Raw genomic sequence first — 22,885 nt, forward strand, 5'->3', positions numbered from 1 at the left:
TGCTGCGAGTCTGGAGTCACATGTAGACCAGACCAGGTACGGACTGCAGTTTCCTTCTCTAAAGGACATTAGTGAACCAGGTGGGTTTTTTTCTGACATTTAATGATGGGTTCACAATCATTACTGGACTCTTAATTCCAGAATTACTTGTTATAGAATTGAAATCCACACATCTGCTGTGGTGGGATTCAAACGCAGGTCCCCAGATCATTTTCTGGGTCTCTGGATTAACAGTCAAGATTAGACAGGTGCTGGAAAAACACAGAGGGTCAGGCAGCATCCGAGGAGCAGGAAAAAAGCCCTTCATCAGGAATGAAATTTATAGTCCAGAATGGACTGGACTAACTCTCTGGATTAACAATCCAGTGATAATACCACTAGACCATCACCTTCCTATCACCTGACAATAGGGACACACTTAGTTTAACCAAGTGCAAAGATATTAGGTCAGATTGGCTCCATCAAGGTTTAGGAATCCAAGTGTGAGAAGTTGATGTTTAATTAATTAGAATTAGCCAGCAAGCTCAGGCAGAACATTGATATGTATTCTGCTGTAATTCCAGTCTCGTCCATTAATTCCCATAGATTGCTGTAGCTGACTGAGAACTGGACCAGTGATAAGCCAGTGGGTTAATTAACCAGGGAAATTTGTAGTGTAGTTTGTCATATGTAGGTTACCTACACTGCCACTTCCATTGAAGGGGTGTTATCTTGTCTCTCACACCTCTCCCCGAAAGATGCAGCCAACATTGGTCATTAGATAGTTGCTGAGTGAATTATGAAATGAGAGGTGTCAATTATTTTGGGGAGCTCAGGAGGAAGTTTGAAAATACAGCTTCTCCACAAAAAGGTGCATGGTTGGTTCTGATCCACATTCCCCCGTCATGTTGAACTGGCAAAAAGTGCACTGCAGCATCCCAATTACAGTAAAATTGTGGTCCAACCCCATTGGCTTTCAGAGAATAATAAAATCCCTACAGTGTGGCCCATTTGGCCCAACAAGTCCACACCGACCCTCCAAAGAGCAACCCACTCAGACCCACTCCCCTGCCCTACTACGTTACAATTACCCCTGACTAATGCACCTAACACACACATCCCTGAACATTATGGGCAATTTAGCACGGCTAATTCACCTAACCTGCACATCTTTGGATTGTGGGAAGAAAATGGAGCACCCAGAGGAAACCCAGAGACTTTGTTAGGGTGTTTTTACTCATTCGAGCAGGTTCAAATCAGGAATCATCAGCTTTGTGCCACCTTCAGGGTGGAAACATAACCTGGGCAATTTGAAATGCCCTAGCTTCCCAGTTTCTGGATGTATGAATGGGGCCTTGAATTTTGTTTTGTCCTGATTATTTAAATGACAATAATGGTCATGAGATCTGGGAAGTGCCCAGAGTAGTGGGGAGAATTAATCATGTTCTGATATGCAGAATAACACATTTCATGGGTCCCAGGCAGATTATTAAACACTATGAACAACTATTGGATGAGCATGAGATAATTATTGGAGTTCTGAGGAAGGGTCACTGGACCAGAAATGTTAACTCTCATTTCTCCCCACAGATGCTGCCTGCCCTGCTCAGCTTTTTCAGCAATTTCTATTTTCGTTTCAGATTTCCAGCATCTGCAGTTCTTTCATATACTTTTAGGAGATAATTATATATCCAAGTATGAATTGAACTCCCTTTATAAAATAAATATGATATCCTACTCACCTGTGTTTATCATTGCACCTCCACAATATCCCATCAAAGGCAAAGGTAAAGCTTAACAGCTCCAATAAAACACTTGAAAATACTTTATGCCCACTATCAAAAGAATTGATATTTTCTTAATGACATAATAAGAAATTGTATGTGTTCTTCTATGAAGATCAGAATCTACCCCAGATCTGATGATAAGTACCTTAAACATGTCTTATTTTTAGTGATGCTGACACAGTGAAACATCTTTTTCCAGAACTTTATGTTTTAGTTATTTTTATTTCTTCATGGGATGTGGCTGCCACTGGCTAAGCCAACATTTATTGCCCATTTCTAATTGCCCAAATAAGAGTCAACTACATTGTTGTGGGTCTGGAGTCACCGTGTAGGTCGGATCACATGAGGATGGCCGTTTCCTACCCTAAAGGACACGAGGGAACTAGGCGGATTGTTCCAACAATCGACAATGGTTTCATGGTCATCATTAGTCCATTAATTCAGATTTTTAAAAAAAATTAAATTCAAATTTAATCATTTGCCATGGTGGGCTTCAAACCTGGAACCCCAGACATTACCGCACAATAGTCTAGAGCTGAGCCGTTGTCTCCCCAAGCTCCTGATTTTAAGCATTTGCAGTTTTTTTGTATTTCTACAATTTTATGTTACCTGGTGAGTGCTTCTCCACCATCACTGGGTTTACCGGGGTGCTGCTTTGTGTGAGGTGCTCCGTTGGCTTGGGTAAAGGTTTGGAACTACGGGGAATAGCTGGAGAGAGACATAAGCAGAGTAAGTAAACCTTCAAACAAAATCTCATGGGAGACTCTACAAAGCAGCATCATCCTCAAAACCTGGTGCCTCACCTCAAGACAGTTTGGAGAACCTTTTCTAGATATTTCTGCAGCAGGGAGAATGTTCTAGACATTACCTTTCAGTCTCTTCCTTACACTATAATCTATGCTCCTCGCGTTCATCATCTCCTGGTGTAATGCATCATTCCAAGCATCTAATTCACCAAATGTCTTTTCCCCAAGCCTCCCTCAATACCAGGTAACAGGTCACTATCCACACCAAACACAATTTCATTTTCATGTAAGTGTTAAAATTCAGGGTGGAGAAAACCACTCAACCCCTTGACCCTACTGCACCATTCAATAAAACTATGTCAATGGCAGAGAGGTAGAATTTTAAAACGACAGGCGAGAGGTTTAGAGGAGATTTGAGAAACCACTTTTTTCATCCAGAGGACATGGGGGTTTAGAATGCACTGTGTGGGAGGGCAGTTATAGAATTATACAGCACGGGAACAGACCCTTCGACCCAACTTCGGCACCAAATGTTTTAAATGTTGCAATTGTACCCATCTCTACCAGTTCCTCTGGCAGTTCATTTCACACACACATCACCACCTACATGAAAAGGTTACCCTTCAGGTTGCTTTTAAATCTTCCCCCTCTCGCCATAAAATTACACCCTCTAGTTTTGGACTCCACTACCCTGGGAACAAGATCTTGGCTCTTCACCTTATTTATGCCCCTCATGATATTATAAACTTCTATAAGACCACACCTCAGCCTCCTACACTCTAGGGAAAAAAAGTCCCCAGCCTCTCCATATAACTCAAACCTTCCAGTCTAGATGACATCATTTCTGCATCCTTTCCAGTTTCCATCCTTTTTATAGCAGGCTGACCAGAATTGTAAGCAGTACACCAAAAGCAGCCTCACTAATGTCTCTTACAGCCACAACATGACATTCCAACTCCTATATTCAATGCTCTAACCAATGAAGGCAAGTGTTCCAAATAGCTTCTTCATTGTGTTGTCTACCTGTGACACCACTTTCAAGGAACTATGTACCTGCACGCCTAGGTCCCACTGTTTGACAACACTCCCTAGGGCTGTATGATTAGCTGTGTAAGTCCCACCCTGGTTTGTCTTACCAAAATGCATTTATCTAAATTAAACTCCACCTATCAATCCTCGGGTCATTGACCAAGCTGATCAAGATCTCATTGTACACTTCGATGACCTTCCTCACTGTCCACTAGACCATCAATTTTGGTGTCATCCACAAACTTACTAAACATGCCTCCTATATTCTCATACAAATTGTTTATACAAATGACAAACATAAGTGGACCCAACACTGATCCTGTGGAAAATGCTGATCATAGGCCTCCAGTCCAAAAAACAACCCTCTACCATCACCTTCTGTTTCCTACTGCCAAGCCAATTTTGTATTCAATTGGCTAGCTCTCCCTGGAACTCATACAATCTAACCTCACTAACCAGTCTACCATGTGGAACCTTCTTGAAGGCCTTGCTAAAGTCCATAGATGAGGTGGGAAACTGCACAACCTTTAAAAAGGCCGAGGATTTAAAATATCATAACATTCAAGGCTATGGACAAGTGTGGGAAAGTGGGACCAATGTAGATTGAGCAGTACAGACCTATTGGGCCAAAGGTCCATTTCTGCACTGAATGACTCCATGATTGAGATCATGGCTGATCATAGAGGAGCCTTCTTTCTTTTTCTTGGGAAGTCCCTCGAGATGAATTTCTTCCCCTCCGGAGTTGTAGGGCCTGAGGTGACTGAGCAGTCCATTGCTGGATCCTTTGGATAGTGAGGAGGGAGGAAGTAACCGGGCAGGTGTTACACTGGAAGTTGACCTAAGGACTCCACATTCCAACTCATTCCGATAACCTTTCATATTCTTGCTCATCAAGGATCTCTCTGCCTCTCCCTTATAAATACTCAAGGTCACTGCTTCAACTAGTAAAGGAATATAACAAATGCTGGTAATTTAACTCTGTCTTGTCAAATGTACATGATCTGCAAAGTGGTCACCGAGTCTCTGATTGGTCTCCCCATTGTAGAGGAGACCACATTGTGAGCAGAAAATACAGTTGACTGGAGTGAGTGAAGTGCCCTCTAATCACGGCTTCACCTGGAAGGTGAGTGTGCAGCCTTGCATAGTGAGGAGGGAGGAGGTAAAAGGGCGGGTGTTACAACTTCTGCAGAGAGGCTTCAGAAATGTCCACCTTTTTCCACAATCAAGGATTCCCTATCACCATGGCTGACAGGGCCTTCAGCTGTATTTGACCCATTTCCTGCATTCCTGCCCTCACCCCTTCTCTTCCGACTCAACACCAATAGATTCCCCCTAGTCCTCACTTGTCACCTCATTAGCATGCATATCCAAAGGATCATTAGCTGCCATTTCCGTCACCTCCAGCGAATGCCACAACCAGAAACATATTCTCCCTCCTCCCTTGTCAGCCTTCCACAGGACCGTTCCCTCTAGGAAACCCTGGCCCACTCCTCCCTCACTGCCAATACCTTCCCATAGCCCCATGGCACCTTCCCCGGCAACCTCCAGTGTAACACCTGCCCATTTACTTCCTCCTTCCTCACTATCCAAAGGATCCAGCAAAGGACTGCTCAGTCACCTCAGGCCCTACAACTCCGGAGGGGAAGGAATTCATCCTCCATCTCGAGGGGCTTCCCAAGAAAAAGCAAGAAAAAGCAAGAAGGCTCCTCCAATCAATAACATACTCAACTCTCGAAATGCACACAAACAGCATCAGTGCAATATTTTTTCCATTCTCCACACCAAACCTTATGAGTAAGGCCATCAAGACAATCACAGTTATTCTTGGATTATGGGCAAGTTTATGGTGGTTTATGGAAAATCTCCAGCAACTGGGATTAAGACAGTCCAGAATCATTTCACATGGGATCACACAACTACAGAAGACAGCAGATCTTTGTACCGATAATATGGCTAGCTTCAAATCTAGTTGTTCAAAGGCAAAGGCCAGTGTTAACTCACTGCACCATTCAGTCCCCAGTTCCATTTATAATTTTCGAGAAATGTAGGAGAACATTTTTCCCTTCAAGGGGAGTGATCCAATCTCATAATGAAATAATCAGCTTAGGAAGGATTTGGATGTACCATGTGATCTCTGAGACAATGACATCATGTTAAAAGCCACATCCTTCTTCAATTTATACGTAGCTGTTTATTTGTGTTTCAAACACAGTAATCAAAACCTTATGCAATTTATATTACATTATCTCACATCGGTGGTTTGAAAAATGATGGCCTATTTCTCTGTTTGTAATAATTATCCAGTTCAGAGTGGACAAACATTCCGCACAGTTTCATCCACTGCAGTCTTTTCAGTTGCATGTTTTTAACGCATCTAGAGACTTCCTTCTAGTCTAAATTTTTAAATCTTCATTTCCTCTCTCTCTCTCTCTCCTACATTAGCTTTGTTGATCTGAACAACTTTCCTTAGGTCAGTGCTTTTTTTATTCTCATAGTTTGACCGTCCACAAATCAGGGCAAATAGTTATTCACAAGGTATGTTGTTAAAATTTATGATGGACAATATTAAAATCCCTACAGTGTGGAAGTAGGCCATTCAGCCCATCAAGTCCACACTGACCCTCTGAAGAGCATCCCACTCAGACCCACCTCATGCCCGATACCTAAGTTCACTTCAGAGATGGCCTGGAGAATGGGAAAAAATTGGCTATAAGAGCTGCTCCTTTTTTGAGGTATTTTAGATGTTGGAGCAGATTTCCTCAAATTCCAGGAGCAGCAATTACTGTTTTATAAGCTGTTGTATTGTTTTGGAACTGTGGGGGAGGAAAGATCAAAACAACAACACTTTAAAAAGGAGGAAGAGAGACAAAGCCAGAGATGACATGGTGAGTGAAAAGGTGTCTGGATGGGTACATGAATGGTAAGGGATATGGGCCAAGTGCTGGCAAATGGGACTAGATTAATTTAGGACATCTGGTTGGCATTTTAGAGTTGGACCAAAGGGTTTGTTTCCATGCTGTACGTCTCTATGACTTAATGACTCAGAATCAAGGTTTGGTATGTTGTCCAGGGCAGGTAGTTAGAAGATGATTTCTCCGCCTGATTGACATTGTGTGATTTTGGTTAAAATTTTACACTCTGACAATGGTTATACTACTGCTCATTCACTTCTGAAAAGACTACAGAAGATAGTTTCAAAAACAGAAATTGCTGGAAAAACACAGCATGTCTAGAAGCATCTGTGGACAGAAAGCTGAGCTAAGACCTCCGGTCCCGTGACTCTTAAACTTAACATACCCTTAACAGAAGGGTCACTGGATCTGAAATGTTAACTCTGATTTCTCTCCACAGATGTTGTCAGACCTGCTGAGCTGTTCCAGTAATTTCTGTTTTGGTTTCTGATTTCCAGCATCCATAATTCTTTTAGTTTTTTTTGTTTATAGAGGACAGTTTTGGAGTTTCTGTGTGGATTTTGGAACTGCAACCTCTGAGTTATTGATTTGGGGCTGACATCATACTCAACCAATATGAATAACTAACATTGATGTACACCATCACCACACGCAAACCTCTTCCCCACATCACGACAAAGAAAGCAAAAAAGATGAAAAGCAGGATCTTTACCAAACCGGATTCTTTGTGAGACCTTGCAACCAATCAGCTCCACCTTCAAAGCTATTCTTTGGTACCAGGTCTGGGGCCTAATTCGAATGTACCGCCCCACGAAAGTTGGGATAAAATTGTTGCGAACCGATTGACGGTCATTCATGTTGCCTTGAAAAATCTTTTGATTGAAAAGAGAAAGGTAACAATACAACACAGAACAGAAAGGTAGGTGGACCCTCAGGAGGATGTTCTGGAGGTCTATAATGCAGCATTCAATTATCAAGCATCAGTGTTAAAGTTTGATTGAGAATTACCTTGCCTTCCTTGTTGTTCCTAGTCTTATAGATTCTCCATGTTTTCCCATCTCTGCTGTAGGTAATCTTATATGTTTTCACATAGAAGTTATACCCATTTGTCATGCTGCCTTTGGTCACAATCCCTGAAGTTATAGATGTTGCAAAACACAGTCATTTACACAGGTGACAGGACATAATACACCAGAAAATTGTATTTACTTGTATGTTTTGAAATATTCATCGTCAAAATTGAGTTTACTCAATGTCCTTATTTATAAGAAGAGTTACATTTCACAATCACAGGACATGGCAAAATGCTCTATGACTGACAAAGTACCTTTCAAATGTGTTCAATGTTAGAAAGAACAACACACAGATAATTAATGTACAATGAAGCCCCACAGAGTGATGTGATAATGATCAGACAAATTTGTTTTTATGATACTGAGAGATTAATATTGGCCAGGATAACTTCTGCTCTCTTCTTCAAAATGGTCTATGGGATCTCATTAATTCCCATTAACACTTCAACTTCCCCTCCCACTCTGCCAAGGACATGCAGGTCCTGGGCCTTCTCCATCACCACTTCCTTACCATGCGATGCGTGGAGGAAGAACACCTCATCTTCCATCTCGGGACCCTCCAAACCCACAGCATCAATGTGGATTTCACCAGTTTGCTCATTTTCCTTCCCCCCCCCACCATCTTATCCCAGTTCCAACCTTCCAATTTAGCACCACCCTCATGAACTGTCCTACCTGTCCAACTTTCTTCCCATTAACCGGTCCACTCTCCTCTCTGACCTATCATCTTTACCCTACCTCCACCTACCAATGTACTGTCAGCTACCTCCCCCCAGTCCCACCCCCTCCCACTTATCTCACCACCCCCTCGGCCCCCAGCCCCATTCCTGATGAAGGGCTTTTTTCCCGAAACATCGATTCTCCTGCTTCTCGGATGCTGCCTGACCTGCTATGCTTTTCCAGCTCCATACTCTCGACTCTAATCTCCAGCACCTGCAGTCCTCACTTTTGCGTAAGGCTTTAGCTTCTCACAACCTGCCTCACAGCATGAGGGTCCCAGGTTCGATTCCAGCCTCGGGCGACTGTCTGTGTGGAGTTTGCACATTCGCCCAGTTTCCGCATGGGTTTCCTCCCACAGTCCAAAGATGTGTGGGTCAGGTGAAATGGCCATGCTAAATTGCCCATAGTGTTAGGTGCATTAGACAGAAGGAGATGGGTCAGTGTGGACTTGTTGGGCCAAAGGGCCTGTTTCCATACTGTAGGGAATCTAATCTAATATCCACTGGAACAGGAGCAAACATGGTCTTAGTTTAACATTTCATTTAAAGGGTTGCACCTCAGAGAATTCAGCACTCCTTTGGTATTGCACTAGAGTTAGATTCTTGTGCTCATGTCTCTGGAGGGGCATTGAATCCATAGCCTTGAAGTTTGAGAGGCCAGGGTGCTCCCAGCTGACCCATGGCCAACCCAATCTTTGGGATGTTGAAGGTCATCAATTTACTTTGCTGTAAGTAATCTCCAAACTCAGTTCAAATTAATTACCTCAAACTAAACTGGTTACAAGTGCCTGTTGGCTCTGTTTTTGTGTCACTGATCTTTTCCCAAAAAAATGGCATTCCATTGTCAATCCTCTCCCCACCTCATAACAATTCTCTCAGGGGAGCAATAGTTTGAAGGAATGACTGTCGGTTGTTAAAATTTCCACACTCTCAATGAAGTCACAAGTCTGATTAATGCTATTTGGAAGGTGGACCATTGTTTTTCCCCTGGTTATCAACCCCATGTACCATGCTGCTGTATGCTTTGCTGCTAATAGCCTGTAAGCCTTGGTCCAATTAGTGGATAAAATCAGTTCAGCACACCGCAAGGAAGAGAGTGCAACAAATTAAACTGTTGAAATTATTGAATGTGCTGTCTATTTTCAGCCAGAGCTGACTGTGATACATTCCAATGGATATTGTCCTCTTTCTGACCTTAAACTATGAATACTCCAACATTTATTGTAAAGATTTGTGGTAAGCATACTTTGGCCAGCACCCAGAAGCAGAACGCTGAAAAAAAGGTGTCGGCCATTTGGCTGATTGAGCCTGCTCTGCCCTCGGTATGAGCATGACTGATCCTCTATCTCAATGTCATACTCCTGCTCTCTCCCCATACCCCCTGATGGCTTTAGCTTCTCACAACCTGCCTCACAGCATGAGGGTCCCAGGTTCGATTCCAGCCTCGGGCCACTGTCTGTGTGGAGTTTGCACATTCGCCCAGTTTCCGCATGGGTTTCCTCCCACAGTCCAAAGATGTGTGGGTCAGGTGAAATGGCCATGCTAAATTGCCCATAGTGTTAGGTGCATTAGACAGAAGGAGATGGGTCAGTGTGGACTTGTTGGGCCAAAGGGCCTGTTTCCATACTGTAGGGAATCTAATCTAATTTCAAAGTTTGGGAGAAGATTTCTAGCTCGGATGCTCGTTGTTGTGGTTCTATTCGCCGAGCTGGGAATTTGTGTTGCAGACGTTTCGTCCCCTGTCTAGGTGACATCCTCAGTGCTTGGGAGCCTCCTGTGAAGCGCTTCTATGATGTTCCCACCGGCATTTATAGTGGTTTGTCTCTGCCACTTCCAGTTGTCAGTTCCAGCTGTCCGCTGCAGTGGCCGGTATATTGGGTCCAGGTCGATGTGTTTGTTGATAGAATCTGTGGATGAGTGCCATGCCTCTAGGAATTCCCTGGCTGTTCTCTGTACAGAAGAGTAACCCACCCAGACCTACACTATATTTACCTCTGACTAATGCACCTAGCACTATGGGCAATTTATCCTGGCCAATTCACCTGACCTGCACATCTTTGGATTGTGGGAGGAAACCCACGCAGACACTGGGAAAATGTGCAAACTCCACACAGACAGTTGCCCGAAGCAGGAATCGAATCCGGGTCCTTGGCGCTGTGAGGCAGCAGTGCTAACCACTGAGCCACTGTGCCATCTTTCTTACACATATTCAGTTGCGGACTCCACAGCTTTCTGTGGTAGAGAATTCCAACTTCAGAGTGAAAAAAAATCTTTTCATCTTTGTTCTAAATGTTCAATCCTGTGTCCTGAGGTTATGGCCTATGTCCTAGAACTCGCCAGCCTGGGGAAAAATCATCCCCGCATCCAGCCCTGTCAGAATTTTATATGGTTCAGCGAGATCCCCTCTTATGCTTCTAAATGCCAGGCAATACATGCCCAGTCATAGTTTTAGAGTCATACAGTACGGAAATAGACCTTTTGGTCAAACACATTCATGCCAACCAAGTTTCCTGAACTAAACTAGTCCCACTTGCTTACATTTGGGCCATATCCCCCTAAACCTTTCCTATTTACGTACCTGCCCCAATGTCCTTTAAATATTGTAACTGTAGCTGCAGATCATTTCACATAAGAACTCTCTGCGTGAAAAGATTGCCTCTCAGGTCCCTTTTAAATCTTTCCCCTCTCATCTTAAAAAAACGTGCCCCAGGATCAGTGTGCAGGTCCTCAGTGGCAAGTATATCCTTTCTCAGAAAAAAAGATCCAAACTGCACACAATACTCTGGGCTTGGTCTCATTAAGGCCCTCTACAGCTCCAGTAAGACAACCCAGTTCCAAAACTCAAGTCTTCTTCCACTGCAAGACAACCTACTACATGTCTTTTTAAATGCTTGGTTGAACCTGCACACAGACTTTCAATGACTGACGAACATCGAAGTCTCTTTGGGTATGTACGTCTCCTAACCTATCACCATTTGAAGAATATTTTGCCATTACTGAAGTTGATAATTTCACCCTGACACTTCATCTGCCATATATTTGCCTTTTCAACTTGTCTAAATAGTTTGAAGCCTCCTCACCACTCACAATCCCATTTAGTTTAGTTTCATCTGTAAAATTGGAAACTTTACATCTGAATTCCTCATCCAAATTGTTGTTGTGTCTTGTGAATAGCTGCAACCCAAGCACTAACCCCAGTGGTACTCCACTCCAGAAAAAAATCTATTTCCACACTTTGTTTCCTGTCTGCTAACCAATTCTCAAAACATGTCTGTATATAGCCACCAATCCCATTCTGATTTAATTTTCAGCACCAACCTCTTATGTGGAACTTTATCAAAAGCTTTCTGAGAACCCATTGACATCACATCTCCATTACTTATTCTGAAAGTTACATCCTCAAAACACTCCAATAGGTTTGTCAAACATGATTCCATTTCATAAATCCATGTTGATATTTTTAATTGATATTTTCAAAGTGCCCAATTATCATATCCTTAAAAGTGGACCCTCTCATTTTACCTGTCACTGATGTTAGGGCAAAGATAGATTGATTTTTGAACAGTAAAGGAATTAAAGGTTATGGTGAGTGGGTGGGTAAGTGGAGCTGGGGCCACAAAAAGATCAGCCATGATCTTATTGAATAACGAGGCAGGCTCGAAGGGCCAGGCGGCCGACTCCTGCTCCTTGTTCTTATGTTCCCATTTCTTGTGTTCTTCTGTTGGGCTAACCAGGTCCTGTTTTCTCCTTCCTTTTTCAAACCACACTGAAGTATCCTCACAGAAAGTAAATCAGGAAGGACATGAAAGATACTTCTATTAAGCAGAAATTGAAAATGGAATTCTATTTCCTGCTTCTCATGAAATGTAATGGTGTGTTCCTGTGCTTACTGGATTCAATATGCTTGATTTTAGTTTTCTTTGGACATTTGCAATTGGCATTGCGAAGAGGTGTTGATCCCACTGAGGAGGGGCTTGGGTTCTTCTATGAAGATACTTCTACTAAGCAGAACTTGAAAATGGAATTCTATTATAAAGCATTCAATAAGAAAATAACAAACAGAAATACACAAAAGCAGCAATGAAGATTGGTTTCTGAAACAGAAGTGTCTGAAGCATATTTGTGAAATGAGGGTCCAATCTACAGGCAAGGTTATATTCTGGGACTGATTGAGGTGCTGAGCAACAGTGAAACAGATGGTGTCTTGGTGCTGAATGCAGAACTTGGTCTTACCAATTCAGAACGATTGCAAACTACTTATCATGCACATTCAATACTCCTAACTCAATGTCTAAAATTTTCAAGCAAATTTGAATGCACGCTATTATAGATTAATGTATAATTTAAATGGGCTCTTTAACTCTGATAAAAATGGAATAGTGAGTTTGCACACTGCCTTTTCAACTCTGAACCCAAGCCCCTACACAGCGGGATCAATGCCTCTTTGCAATGCCAATTGCAAATGTCCAAAGAAAACTAAAATCAAGCAGTTTTGAATCCGGTAAGCACAGGAACACACCATAACATTTCCCATAATTTAGCAAAAAATGACTCTCTCTCATTAGAAGGAGGAAATAGGTAAGCAAAAAAAAAAAATCATGGTTAACAGGTTGCAGGAATAGCTACACATGGTTCACATAATTCAATAGCATGAATGGGATTAACTTTTGCTCACAAACAAGAAACAAGTGTTTCACAAACAAGAAAAAAGATCATGGCTGACATGATTTTAACCTCAACCCCACAATAATGTTCAAAATCTTTGAGAAACATCAACCATAATTTGTTGAAACCAAAACTTGACTATGTAATATTGTACTGACCTGTGATGTTCTTCCGTTCTCCCAAGTCTATTTGCAGCCACTGGCGCTCAGTGGGTAAGTCGGCTGCCCATGCCCAGGGATACCCATTGTTGCTGATATTTGCTTTGTCAGGGGACCAGACATGCAACTCTCCAATGTTGTTCTTCTCTGTCCAAGAGGATGAGGCACTAAAATGTCTAGTCTTCAAGATGGTATCACAATCTAAGAAGAGTGAAACAAATGGTAAATTGGTGACCCTGAACAGGTATGTTTCCTTTTTGCTCAAACTCTTCCTATCTATACGGTTTCGAGTGTCCTCCAAAGGGACGAATATAAATTTCAGATTGTTTGGAGTGAATTAGCATCTCTTTTCAGCTCAGGCACTGGCAGTGGCACATTCATTGGTCAAGCTACAGATCTTAATAATGACTCATTTGCAGAGGCTGTAGATGGCAAGAGTATCAATGGATCCAAATCAGCAAGGAGTCAGTCAGGGGTGAACTTCAACTTATGATTGTCTGGTTTACACCCATCAAATAAGCAGCCAAAAAAGCGAATGGAATCTCAGCCACTCCAAACAAACCCAAGGCCCTACAGATGCAATAATCAGGTGGATCAATAAATGGTTGATGTCGCCTATACCTTGAGGGTGACATATTGTGACACAAAGAATCCTTCAAAGGAATAACAAATGATCCTAAATCTTACACAGCAAACAGCTGGTTATCTGTACCAATAACTAACCTGACACAGAAGACTTTCTTAGCAAAAGCGAATTGAGCTAAACTGAATTTTATTCGCAAAAACATTTAAATCTTTTCAAATTCATTCTTAAGTAACACAGCAAAGTAGCAAAGGAAAATCAATTTGTTCATGTAGGTTTTCAGTAACTGGAGTTGCAATTTAATTATTTTTTAATTAATCTCAGGATGTGGATATTTACATTCTCAAAATTGGCACAGATTACAATTTAGCTGAATCATAGCAGAATAATAATCCAGGGTTACCAGCCGCTGTCAGAATTGATGCGGCCGTTTGATTTATAATGGGAAATATTGCAAAACATCTATTAACTCAATAAGCTTATTTCTGACATTACATTATCAGAAAGAAAAACAATTGCCAAAATTCTCCACTCTACAGACTAATTTCAGCAGCAAAACCCAAATAAATGAGTATGTACTAAAACTGGACTATTAAATTAAAATCTGGGTTTTGTCAAATGTTTCACCTTCTAGTGGCACTGGATTGATAGCCATCTTACAAAAACATCATGTTTCATTAGCCCTGGTACACATCTCATTGCACAGGCTCGGAAATACCATGGTGAGAACTTCCTGCAGAGATTCTACAGCTCATAATTTTCACACTTATCAATTGATTAAAAAGAAATTTATTTACTTGACTTATAGCCTGTAGTATTTTGAGTTTATTAAAAGATGTAATAATATCTAAATTTATCTGTCTAATCCTATCATTGCATTCAGTAAGTCTTGCAGATAAAAATTGCACAACATCTACTTGAATCCAGGATTCCAGAGATATTCTAAATAACTCATTAACAAATTTTAATGTGCCCATTTTAATGTAGTTAAAAATGAGTCTGTTAGATTTCATTCATCTAAATGTAGCAGTCTCCAACCATTACTATAAAAATATCGTCTTCATTTATTGCTATAAGTCAATAGGATTTCTATCACTACTCCTCTGCATCACAAATTCTGGAACAGGAAATTACAATCTATTATGCAGTTAGACAGAAACTTGCTGTGTGGTGGATGGCTGTCATGCTTGCCCAGAGAACAGTAGTCACTGCAGTTCAAAATAGTTCATTGAATATGTTGGTACATTCCTGAGATACATGATAAAACCCTACATTAATGCAAGCTAGCTGTTTCTGCCAATTAAAATTGAGAGTCTGGTACAACCTTCCCCTCCACATCCTAAAAGCTGTGGCCTATTAAATTCAAGTACACATGCACATCAGAGGACTCTTGTAATGCAGAGGTAATGTCCCTACCTCTGAGCCAGGAAACCTGGGTTCAAGTCCCACCTGCTCTAGAAGTGTGCCTTACCATCTCTGATCAGGTTGATAAGGCAAACTATCTATGTACACATCAGAGGCAGAGGAAGGTCACTAGGCCTCTTTAGCCTCTGCCGTCATTCAGCTAGAACATGGCTGGTAAAATTGTGGCCTCAACTCTGCATTTCTGGCTATCCCCTAATTCTTGGGGCTGGGGCGGCAAGGTGGCTCAGTGGTTAGCACTGCAGCCTCACAGTGCCAGGGACCCAGGTTCGATTCCAGCCTCAGGCGACTTTGTGGAGTTTGCACATTCTCCCTGTGTCTGCGTGGGTTTGGTCCGGTTTCCTCCCACAATCGAAAGATGTGCAGGTCAGGTGGATTGGCCGTGTTAAATTGTCCATAGTGTTAGATGTATTAATCAGAGAGAGTTGGGTCTGAGTGGATTGCTCTTCAGAGGGTTGGTGTGGACTTATTGGGCTGAAGGGCCTGTTCCCACACTGTAAGGAATCTAATTTTGACTCTGTTATTGGTCAAGAATCTACTTATCTCAGCCTTCAATGTGTTCAATGACCTTGTTTCCACTGCTCTCTGGGGAAGAGAGTTCCAGAGTCTAAGAAAAAGGAACCATCCTCATCTTCATCGCAAATGGGAGATGCCTTACTTCTAAACTGTGTCCCCCAGCAGCAACTTCTCCTACAAGGGGAATCTTCCACTCTGTTAGGCACCTTCAGATCATCCATAGAGTCATAGAGCCATAGGTATATGCTGTACACCTCTATGACTCTATGACTCTATCTCATAGAGACCAATAGAATAGAGTCATAGAGATGTACAGCATGGAAACAGACCCTTCGGTCCAACCCGTCCATGCTGACCAGATATCCCAACCCAATCTAGTCCCACCTGCCAGCACCCGGCCCATATCCCTCCAAACCCTTTCTATTCATATACCCATCCAAATGCCTCTTAAATGTTGAAATTGTACCATCCTCCACCACTTCCGCTGGCAGCTCGTTCCATACCCGTACCACCCTCTGCGTGAAAAAGTTGCCCCTTAGGTCTCTTTTATATCTTACCCCTCTCACCCTAAACCTATGCCCTCTAGTTGTGGACTCTCCGACCCCAAGGAAAAGACTTAGTCTATTTATCCTATCCATGCCCCTCAATTTTGTAAACCTCTATAAGGTCATCCCTCAGCCTCCAACGCTTCAGGGAAAACAGCCCCAGCCTGTTCAGCCTCTCCCTGTAACTCAGACCCTCCGACCCTGGCAACATCCGTGTAAATCTTTTCTGAACACTTTCAAGTTTCACAGCATCTTTCCAATAGGAAGGAGACCATGTTTCAATAATCATTACCCACACTTTCCCTTTATTGCCAAGTCTTATTTTAGTACAACAGGATCATTCTGGGGGATCTGGGATCCCTGTGTCTCTACAACAATTGGTTTTCTCAGTCTCCTTTTCAGGAATCCCTTCAACTCTCACCTCTAACACAAAATGCAAGGACCTTAAGAATATCTTGGTTTCAAGGGATGAAATTATCTCTAAAAATATGTTTAGTAATATAAAATACAACAAGACTGTTCTATTTTAAAAGATGCTTTATGAATTTAAGTTATCCTCCCTTTTGACTCCAACACTAATTATTGGAAATGTATTCCATGAAAACTGTAGTTTCATTTGGAATTTGGTTGGGGAAAAACATCAGTACTTTAACCAACTATCATTCTGACTGTGGGCCATAAGTTTCACATGGTATAATTTCTTCCATTTGCAGAATTGTACTGACTGCTTCATCTTAAACATAATGGTGCATGTAACAGTTTTCAGGTTCCACTTATAGAGATTGTTTAACCATCTCTGTGAACAATGTGGTGCCATTAAAGTTTGTTCTTTTACCTTTCCTGATTTCGATCCGTTTCTCAGACAATGAACCTCTGGAAGAAATGGAGACATTTAAGGTTTAGAACGATAATTGAACCAGATTCCCTCAGTAAAATGTACTCCATTTCACTATTAAAGGAAATGTTTTTACAGTTTAAATGTGACACACAAGTCCTTCTGGAGCTTGCCAGTGATTGGCACCTGACTATTTATGCATTGTGGCTGAAGCGGTCATATATTGTATATTAAATTGTATTTATAATACTCCATACTACAACCAAACATAGTTCAAGTTCCAGCTTCCATCAATCCAGACGGTGCAACTTATGTTTTGTTTCTTAAGTTTGCCCTTCCCTGGCTCCGACAATAACGAATGAAAATGAAACCTCCATTAAATGTATTGTCCCATGAATGAGGTCAATTTGTTCGCATTTTAAGAAAGAAATGCCTCAGTGAGTCCCGGAGGCACATTTTTAAGTCACAAAATGCTGCAAAATGCAATTACAGTGGGCAGGATCTTTTATTTGGTGTTGGGAGCTCGATGGCAGAATCAAATCCAGGTTTCAATCCCATACTGTGTCAGAATTGGTCATCTGGACATAATTCTCCAAGGAATGGCAGTTAATGCGCACTCAAGTGAGGATTCTGAGCGGCTTCTTGCTTGTGGAGGAGCGACAGGAAGTCCTCCAGCACTTGTCTGCCATTTCAGGAAGGGAGACAGAGGCTGCCTCATGATGAAGGCACTCAGCACTTTCAATCTCACACAAAAATAAAACTTGCCACAGCTGTGGCCAGCTTCCTGCTCCTTCCTCAGTGTGGGAATGGTGAGGTATATTTCTCTTTACATTGACCTCTGCCCTACCCTCTCATTCCCCAAGTGAAGTCATATTCTTTCAAAGTTTTTTGACCACCCCGCAGCATCTGCCTGTTGAAAGACAAATTCCTGTCAGTGTGGGATATGGGCATTCATCCCGACCCCTCCTCATAACCAAATCCTGCCCCACGCTTTTTGCTATAAAACTAATGCAAAGAAAGGACATGCTGCAATTATGATTTTTGATAAAAGACAGCTCTTGTAATTAAAACATTAAGGGCTGAAGGGCTCATGCGCGAAACATCGATTCTCCTGTTCCTTGGATGCTGCCTGACCTGCTGCGCTTTTCTAGCAACACATTTTCAGCTCTGATCTCCAGCATCTGCAGTCCTCACTTTCTCCCATTAAGGGCTGAATCGCAAGGCTTTTTATCTCGATGAGATTTGCGCCATTCATTTTGGAGGGATTTTCGATGTAAGGTCCAACTACATGTCTCACCATATCTTACCAAATGATCCCGCCCCACTCTCTATGGCAATCTACACATCCAACTCTAGTCCCACCTGACCACGTGCTGTTACTGAGACTACTGGCTGAGGGGATAATGTGCAAAGAGGGAAGGCATGGCAGGGCTGTTGTGAACATCCAGGTGGACTCAGAATGAGTGAGTGCTTTGAAAACTAGCAAAGAGTAAGGAGGTACAGCCTGGTCCGGTCCAAATGCTGGGGTCATATCCAGGCTGTGTCAGTGCTGCAGCATTTCAATGATTGTTCCCAGTGTAGTATTGAATTGCAGAAACATACAGTACTTCAGAGATGTAGACTTGAACCCCAACAGCCGTCTGTATATCACTGCTGTTCATGATCAGGGTCACGTACTATGAGGACATTCAGGGCTGGTACATGTTGGATGTCAGTGTCTTTGGACTTGGGGCATGTGTGTGGCACATGCCCGTTAGACCATAAGATAGAGGAGCAGAATTAGGCCATTTGGCCCACTGAGTCCACCCTGCCATTCAATCATGGCTGATATATTTCTCAAACCCATTGTCCCTGCAACTCTTGACCCCATGGAGTGCACCCTGAGATGTTGATGTCTTGTGTCCAATGTGGAGATACTTTGGAGCAAGCAATGAGCTGCAGGTGCCAGGAACCAGCTCCAATTTCCATGTCGGAATTCTCGACAACTAGTTTGACTGGTACAGTTGGTAAGAAAGGAAGCTTAATATTGAAAAGCTGCGTTGCGCTAATTAATAATGTGTTTAACAAACAATAATTCCCTCTTCATTGTCAACTAGCCACTGCCTCATGATAAAATTATCGTGCTGCTCATAAAAAAGCAGAAAAGGTGCAGTGAGACGTGAGAGGAATTAAAATTTCTGCTGGTGTTCTCCAGTTACCTGCTATAGCACTGGCACCATTTCTCTGGGCATTGTGCCTGTATACAGCAACAAACCATGAAACCTACCAAAGAAACTACATCTTGGGTTTATCTTACTTACGTTTTAGTTAGAATTCCATTTGCAGAAGCTGCTTCATACAGAGTGATGCCTTTGTTCAGAACCACTGAGACTTGGCCTCCAAGTTCATCCGCTATTGCACCAGCATGGAGAGCTGTTTTACACAAGACAGATGTCTATGGGACAGAAAATAAGGTATTATCATCAACTCATTTCATAAACATTGTGACTGCAGGCTGGACCGAGTCAGGATGGGTAGTGCCATCTTCATTATCGCCAAATGTCTGCTTTCCTGATACTGCTTTTCACAACGCCTGAGGTCTCAGATGTACATAGCATTTGACAACAGCAACCTCTATCTATGTAGTTCCTTTATTCTAATGATATATCCCAAGGCAACTTGCAGGAATGTTACCAAAAAACAACACACTGAGCCAACAAAATATTAGGATGGAGTGTGAATCATGTGGATCATAGCAGGTGGTGAATCTGTGGAATTCTTTAACGCAAAGGGCTGTTGATGTTGGGTCATTATGTATATTCAAGGCTTTTCTAGATAGATTATTAATCAGGAAGGGAATCAAGGGTTACAGGGAAAAAGCAGGAAAGTGGAATTCGCAGGTTTAGAGAGTTTGAGTTATTGGGAGAGGCTGAATAGGCTGCGGCCTTTCTGCCCTGGAGCGTTGGACACTGACCTTACACACTTTTATAAAATCATGAGGGACATATATAGGGTGAATAGCCAAGGTCTTTTTCCCAAGATGGACAGTTGAAAACTAGAGGGCATAGGTTTCAGGTGAGAGGGCAAAGATTTAAAACGGACCTCAGGGGCAACTTTCTCACACAGGAGGTGGTGCATATATTGAATAAGCTGCCAGAGGAAGTGGTGGAGGCTGGTACAATAACATTTAAAAGGTATCTGGATGGATACATGACTCGGAATGGTTTAGAGGGATATGGGCCAAATACTGGCAAATGGGACTAAATCAGCTTTGGACAGCTGATCGGCATGGACAAGTTGGCTGAAGGGACTCTTTCCTGTATAACTCTATGACTCAGTGGAGATGAGGATGATCCAAACAGCCACGAGCTCATTGAATGGTGAAAAGCACACGAGATGGGCTGAATAGCCTCCTTCAGCACCTATGCCTGATGATCTTACTGACGTATGGATAACCAAAAGCATAGTCAAAGAGAAAGGTTTTATGGACTATCTTAAAGGAGTAAAATGAGGCAGGGTGTTCCAGAGCTTAGCCCTTGGCAAATGAAGGCACAGAGTCTAATGATTAGATTCGATTAGATTAGATTATTACAGCATGGAAACAGGCTCTTCGGCTCAACAAGTCCACACCGACCCGCCGAAGCGGAACCCACCCATACCCCTACATTTACCCCTTCACCTAATGATGGAGCCATTGAAACCAGAGGTGCTACATCCTGAATTAGAGGAGTGCAGATATTTGCTTAGAATCTGGAATTCCCTCTTTAAATCTCGCTACCTCTCTTTCCCCCTCAGGACACTACTTAAAATCCATCTTTTTAAGCAAACATTTGGTCATCTGCCTAATATCATCTTACGTGACTTGGCACCTGATTTCCTTTCTACAAACACCCCCTGGGAAATGCCTTGGCTTTGTTATTCCATTAAAGGCACCATATAAATTGAAGTTGTTTTTGGTCAACACAGTCATGCATTAAAATTTTACCACTTTGAAGTGAAATGGCCCTATGTAAACATGTCACATTGTAATTACAATCTCCCATCAGTGGTGGCGCCATTGTGGTTTATAATTAAAACATTGATAGGAAAAGCACGCAAGATTTTGGACATAATAAATAGAAGAGTTCATTGCAGATATTATTCAGCACTATTCCAATTTATTTATCCTTGTCTAGAATTCTTTATGAGTACAACAGAAAAAATAAAGGGACCTTGGAGTGCAGGTTCACAATTTCTTGAAAGTGGAGTTGCAGGTAGACAGAATAGTGAAGGCGGCATTTGGTACATTTGCTTTTATTGGTCAGTGCATTGTGTAAATGAGTTAGGAGGTCATGTTGCAGCTGTATAGGACATTGACTAGGCCATTTTTGGAATACTGCATTCAGTTCTGGTCTCCCTGCTATAGGAAGGATGTTGCCAGGATTGGCGGTTTTTGAGCTATAGGGAGAGACTGAATAGGCTGGGGTTGTTTTCCTTGGAGTGTTGGAGGCTGAAGGGTGACCTTATAAAAGGTTTATAAAATCCTGAGGGGCATGGATAGGGTGAACAGCCAAGGTCTTTTCCCCAGGGTAGTGGAGGCCAGAACTAGAGGGCATACATTTATGGTGAGAGGGGAAGGATTTAAAAGGAACCTAAGGAGCAGCTTTTTCACGCAAAGGGTGGTACGTGTATGGAATGAGCTGCCAGAGGAAGTGGTGGGGGCTGGTATAAATGCAACATTTAAAATGCATCTGGATGCATATATGAGTTTAGAGGAATATGGGCCAAATGCTGGCAAATGAACTAGATTAATGTAGTATATCTGGTCAGCACAGACAAGTTGGACAGAAGGGCCTGTTTTTGTGCTGTACATCTCTATAACTCTATCCAGATTGATCCATTTGGGTTCATTTGCAGAAAATTCAGCAACAAAATGAAAAATCCAAAGGACATTGAGCTGTCCATAGTAATCGTAATGAGTGGTATAGCTTAAAACATTGTTTTATTATTGCTGCACATACTTTCGCAGAACTACACAATGAGGACAAAACAAAACTGCACACTGTTTGAAATCTGAATATCACTTCCCTTTGTTGCAGTGACAAATATGAAACAGTGATCTGGGAAAGACAAGATATGCTTGACAATATGCTGTTCAATTTCTACAGCAAGAGGGGAATTTGAACTCTGCATTAACTAAATGGGTTAAACATTTTAATTCTATTTCACTGAGAAAATCCTGTAGCAGGGCTTCACAAAGTGGGAGTCGAGACCTCAAGTGGGATTGAGAGCTGAAATTTTGGGGCCCTGAGATGTCAGACAGCAATCTTTGGAATTCTCTATCTCAGTGGGCAGTCGATACTCAATCTTTTAGTACATTCAAGGCCAAGATCGATAGGTTTTAGAAATGTTTGCACAGTATGGGAATAAAGGAAAATGGGGGATTGGGCAGAAAAGTGGAGTTGAAGCCAACTTTCAGCCAAAGTTTTATTGAATGAAAAACAGGCTAGACGGGTCACATGGCCTACTCTTGCTTCTGTTTATTATGTTGTTAGTGAAACTGTTTGCACTTCCCATTACTGCACATAGAATTCAACATATTTAATTCTCTAGATCTGCCGAACAACACACACGATTATGTACAACCTAGTCAGAAGTCATACAACGCCAGGTTATAGACAACAGGTTTACTTGAAATGACAAGCTTTCGGAGTGCTGCCCCTTCGCCAGGTGAAGTAGGGAAAAACGCAGAAGCACACTACATCTGGCGAAGGAGCAGTGATCCGAAAGCTTGTGATTTTAAATAAACCTATTGGATTATAACCTGGTGTTGTGGGATGTCTGACTTTGTCCACCCCAGTCTAACACTGGCACTTCCATGTCATGAACAACCTAAATGCTCATAGTGATGATATATAGATGATTTTCCAAAAGAAAATTGGCTACTTGTTTAATGTA

General features: G+C 42.1%; 1 protein-coding gene across 1 annotated transcript in view; it reads right to left on the reverse strand.

The window, feature by feature from the left end:
* The window catches only part of LOC140453388 (discoidin, CUB and LCCL domain-containing protein 1), a 133,795-nt gene that overhangs the window by 20,896 nt on the left and 90,014 nt on the right, over window positions 1-22,885 (reverse strand). The window contains exons 6-11 of the mRNA XM_072547996.1: window positions 19,270-19,403; window positions 16,970-17,007; window positions 13,069-13,269; window positions 7,462-7,586; window positions 7,166-7,325; window positions 2,376-2,474 (exon numbers count right to left, since the gene is read on the reverse strand). Coding sequence (XP_072404097.1) covers window positions 2,376-2,474; window positions 7,166-7,325; window positions 7,462-7,586; window positions 13,069-13,269; window positions 16,970-17,007; window positions 19,270-19,403 — 757 coding nt within the window. The remainder of the gene's footprint in view (window positions 1-2,375; window positions 2,475-7,165; window positions 7,326-7,461; window positions 7,587-13,068; window positions 13,270-16,969; window positions 17,008-19,269; window positions 19,404-22,885) is intronic.

This window comes from Chiloscyllium punctatum, chromosome 27 (genome assembly GCF_047496795.1).
Source record: "Chiloscyllium punctatum isolate Juve2018m chromosome 27, sChiPun1.3, whole genome shotgun sequence".
In the NCBI taxonomy this organism is placed as follows: Eukaryota; Metazoa; Chordata; class Chondrichthyes; order Orectolobiformes; family Hemiscylliidae; genus Chiloscyllium; species Chiloscyllium punctatum.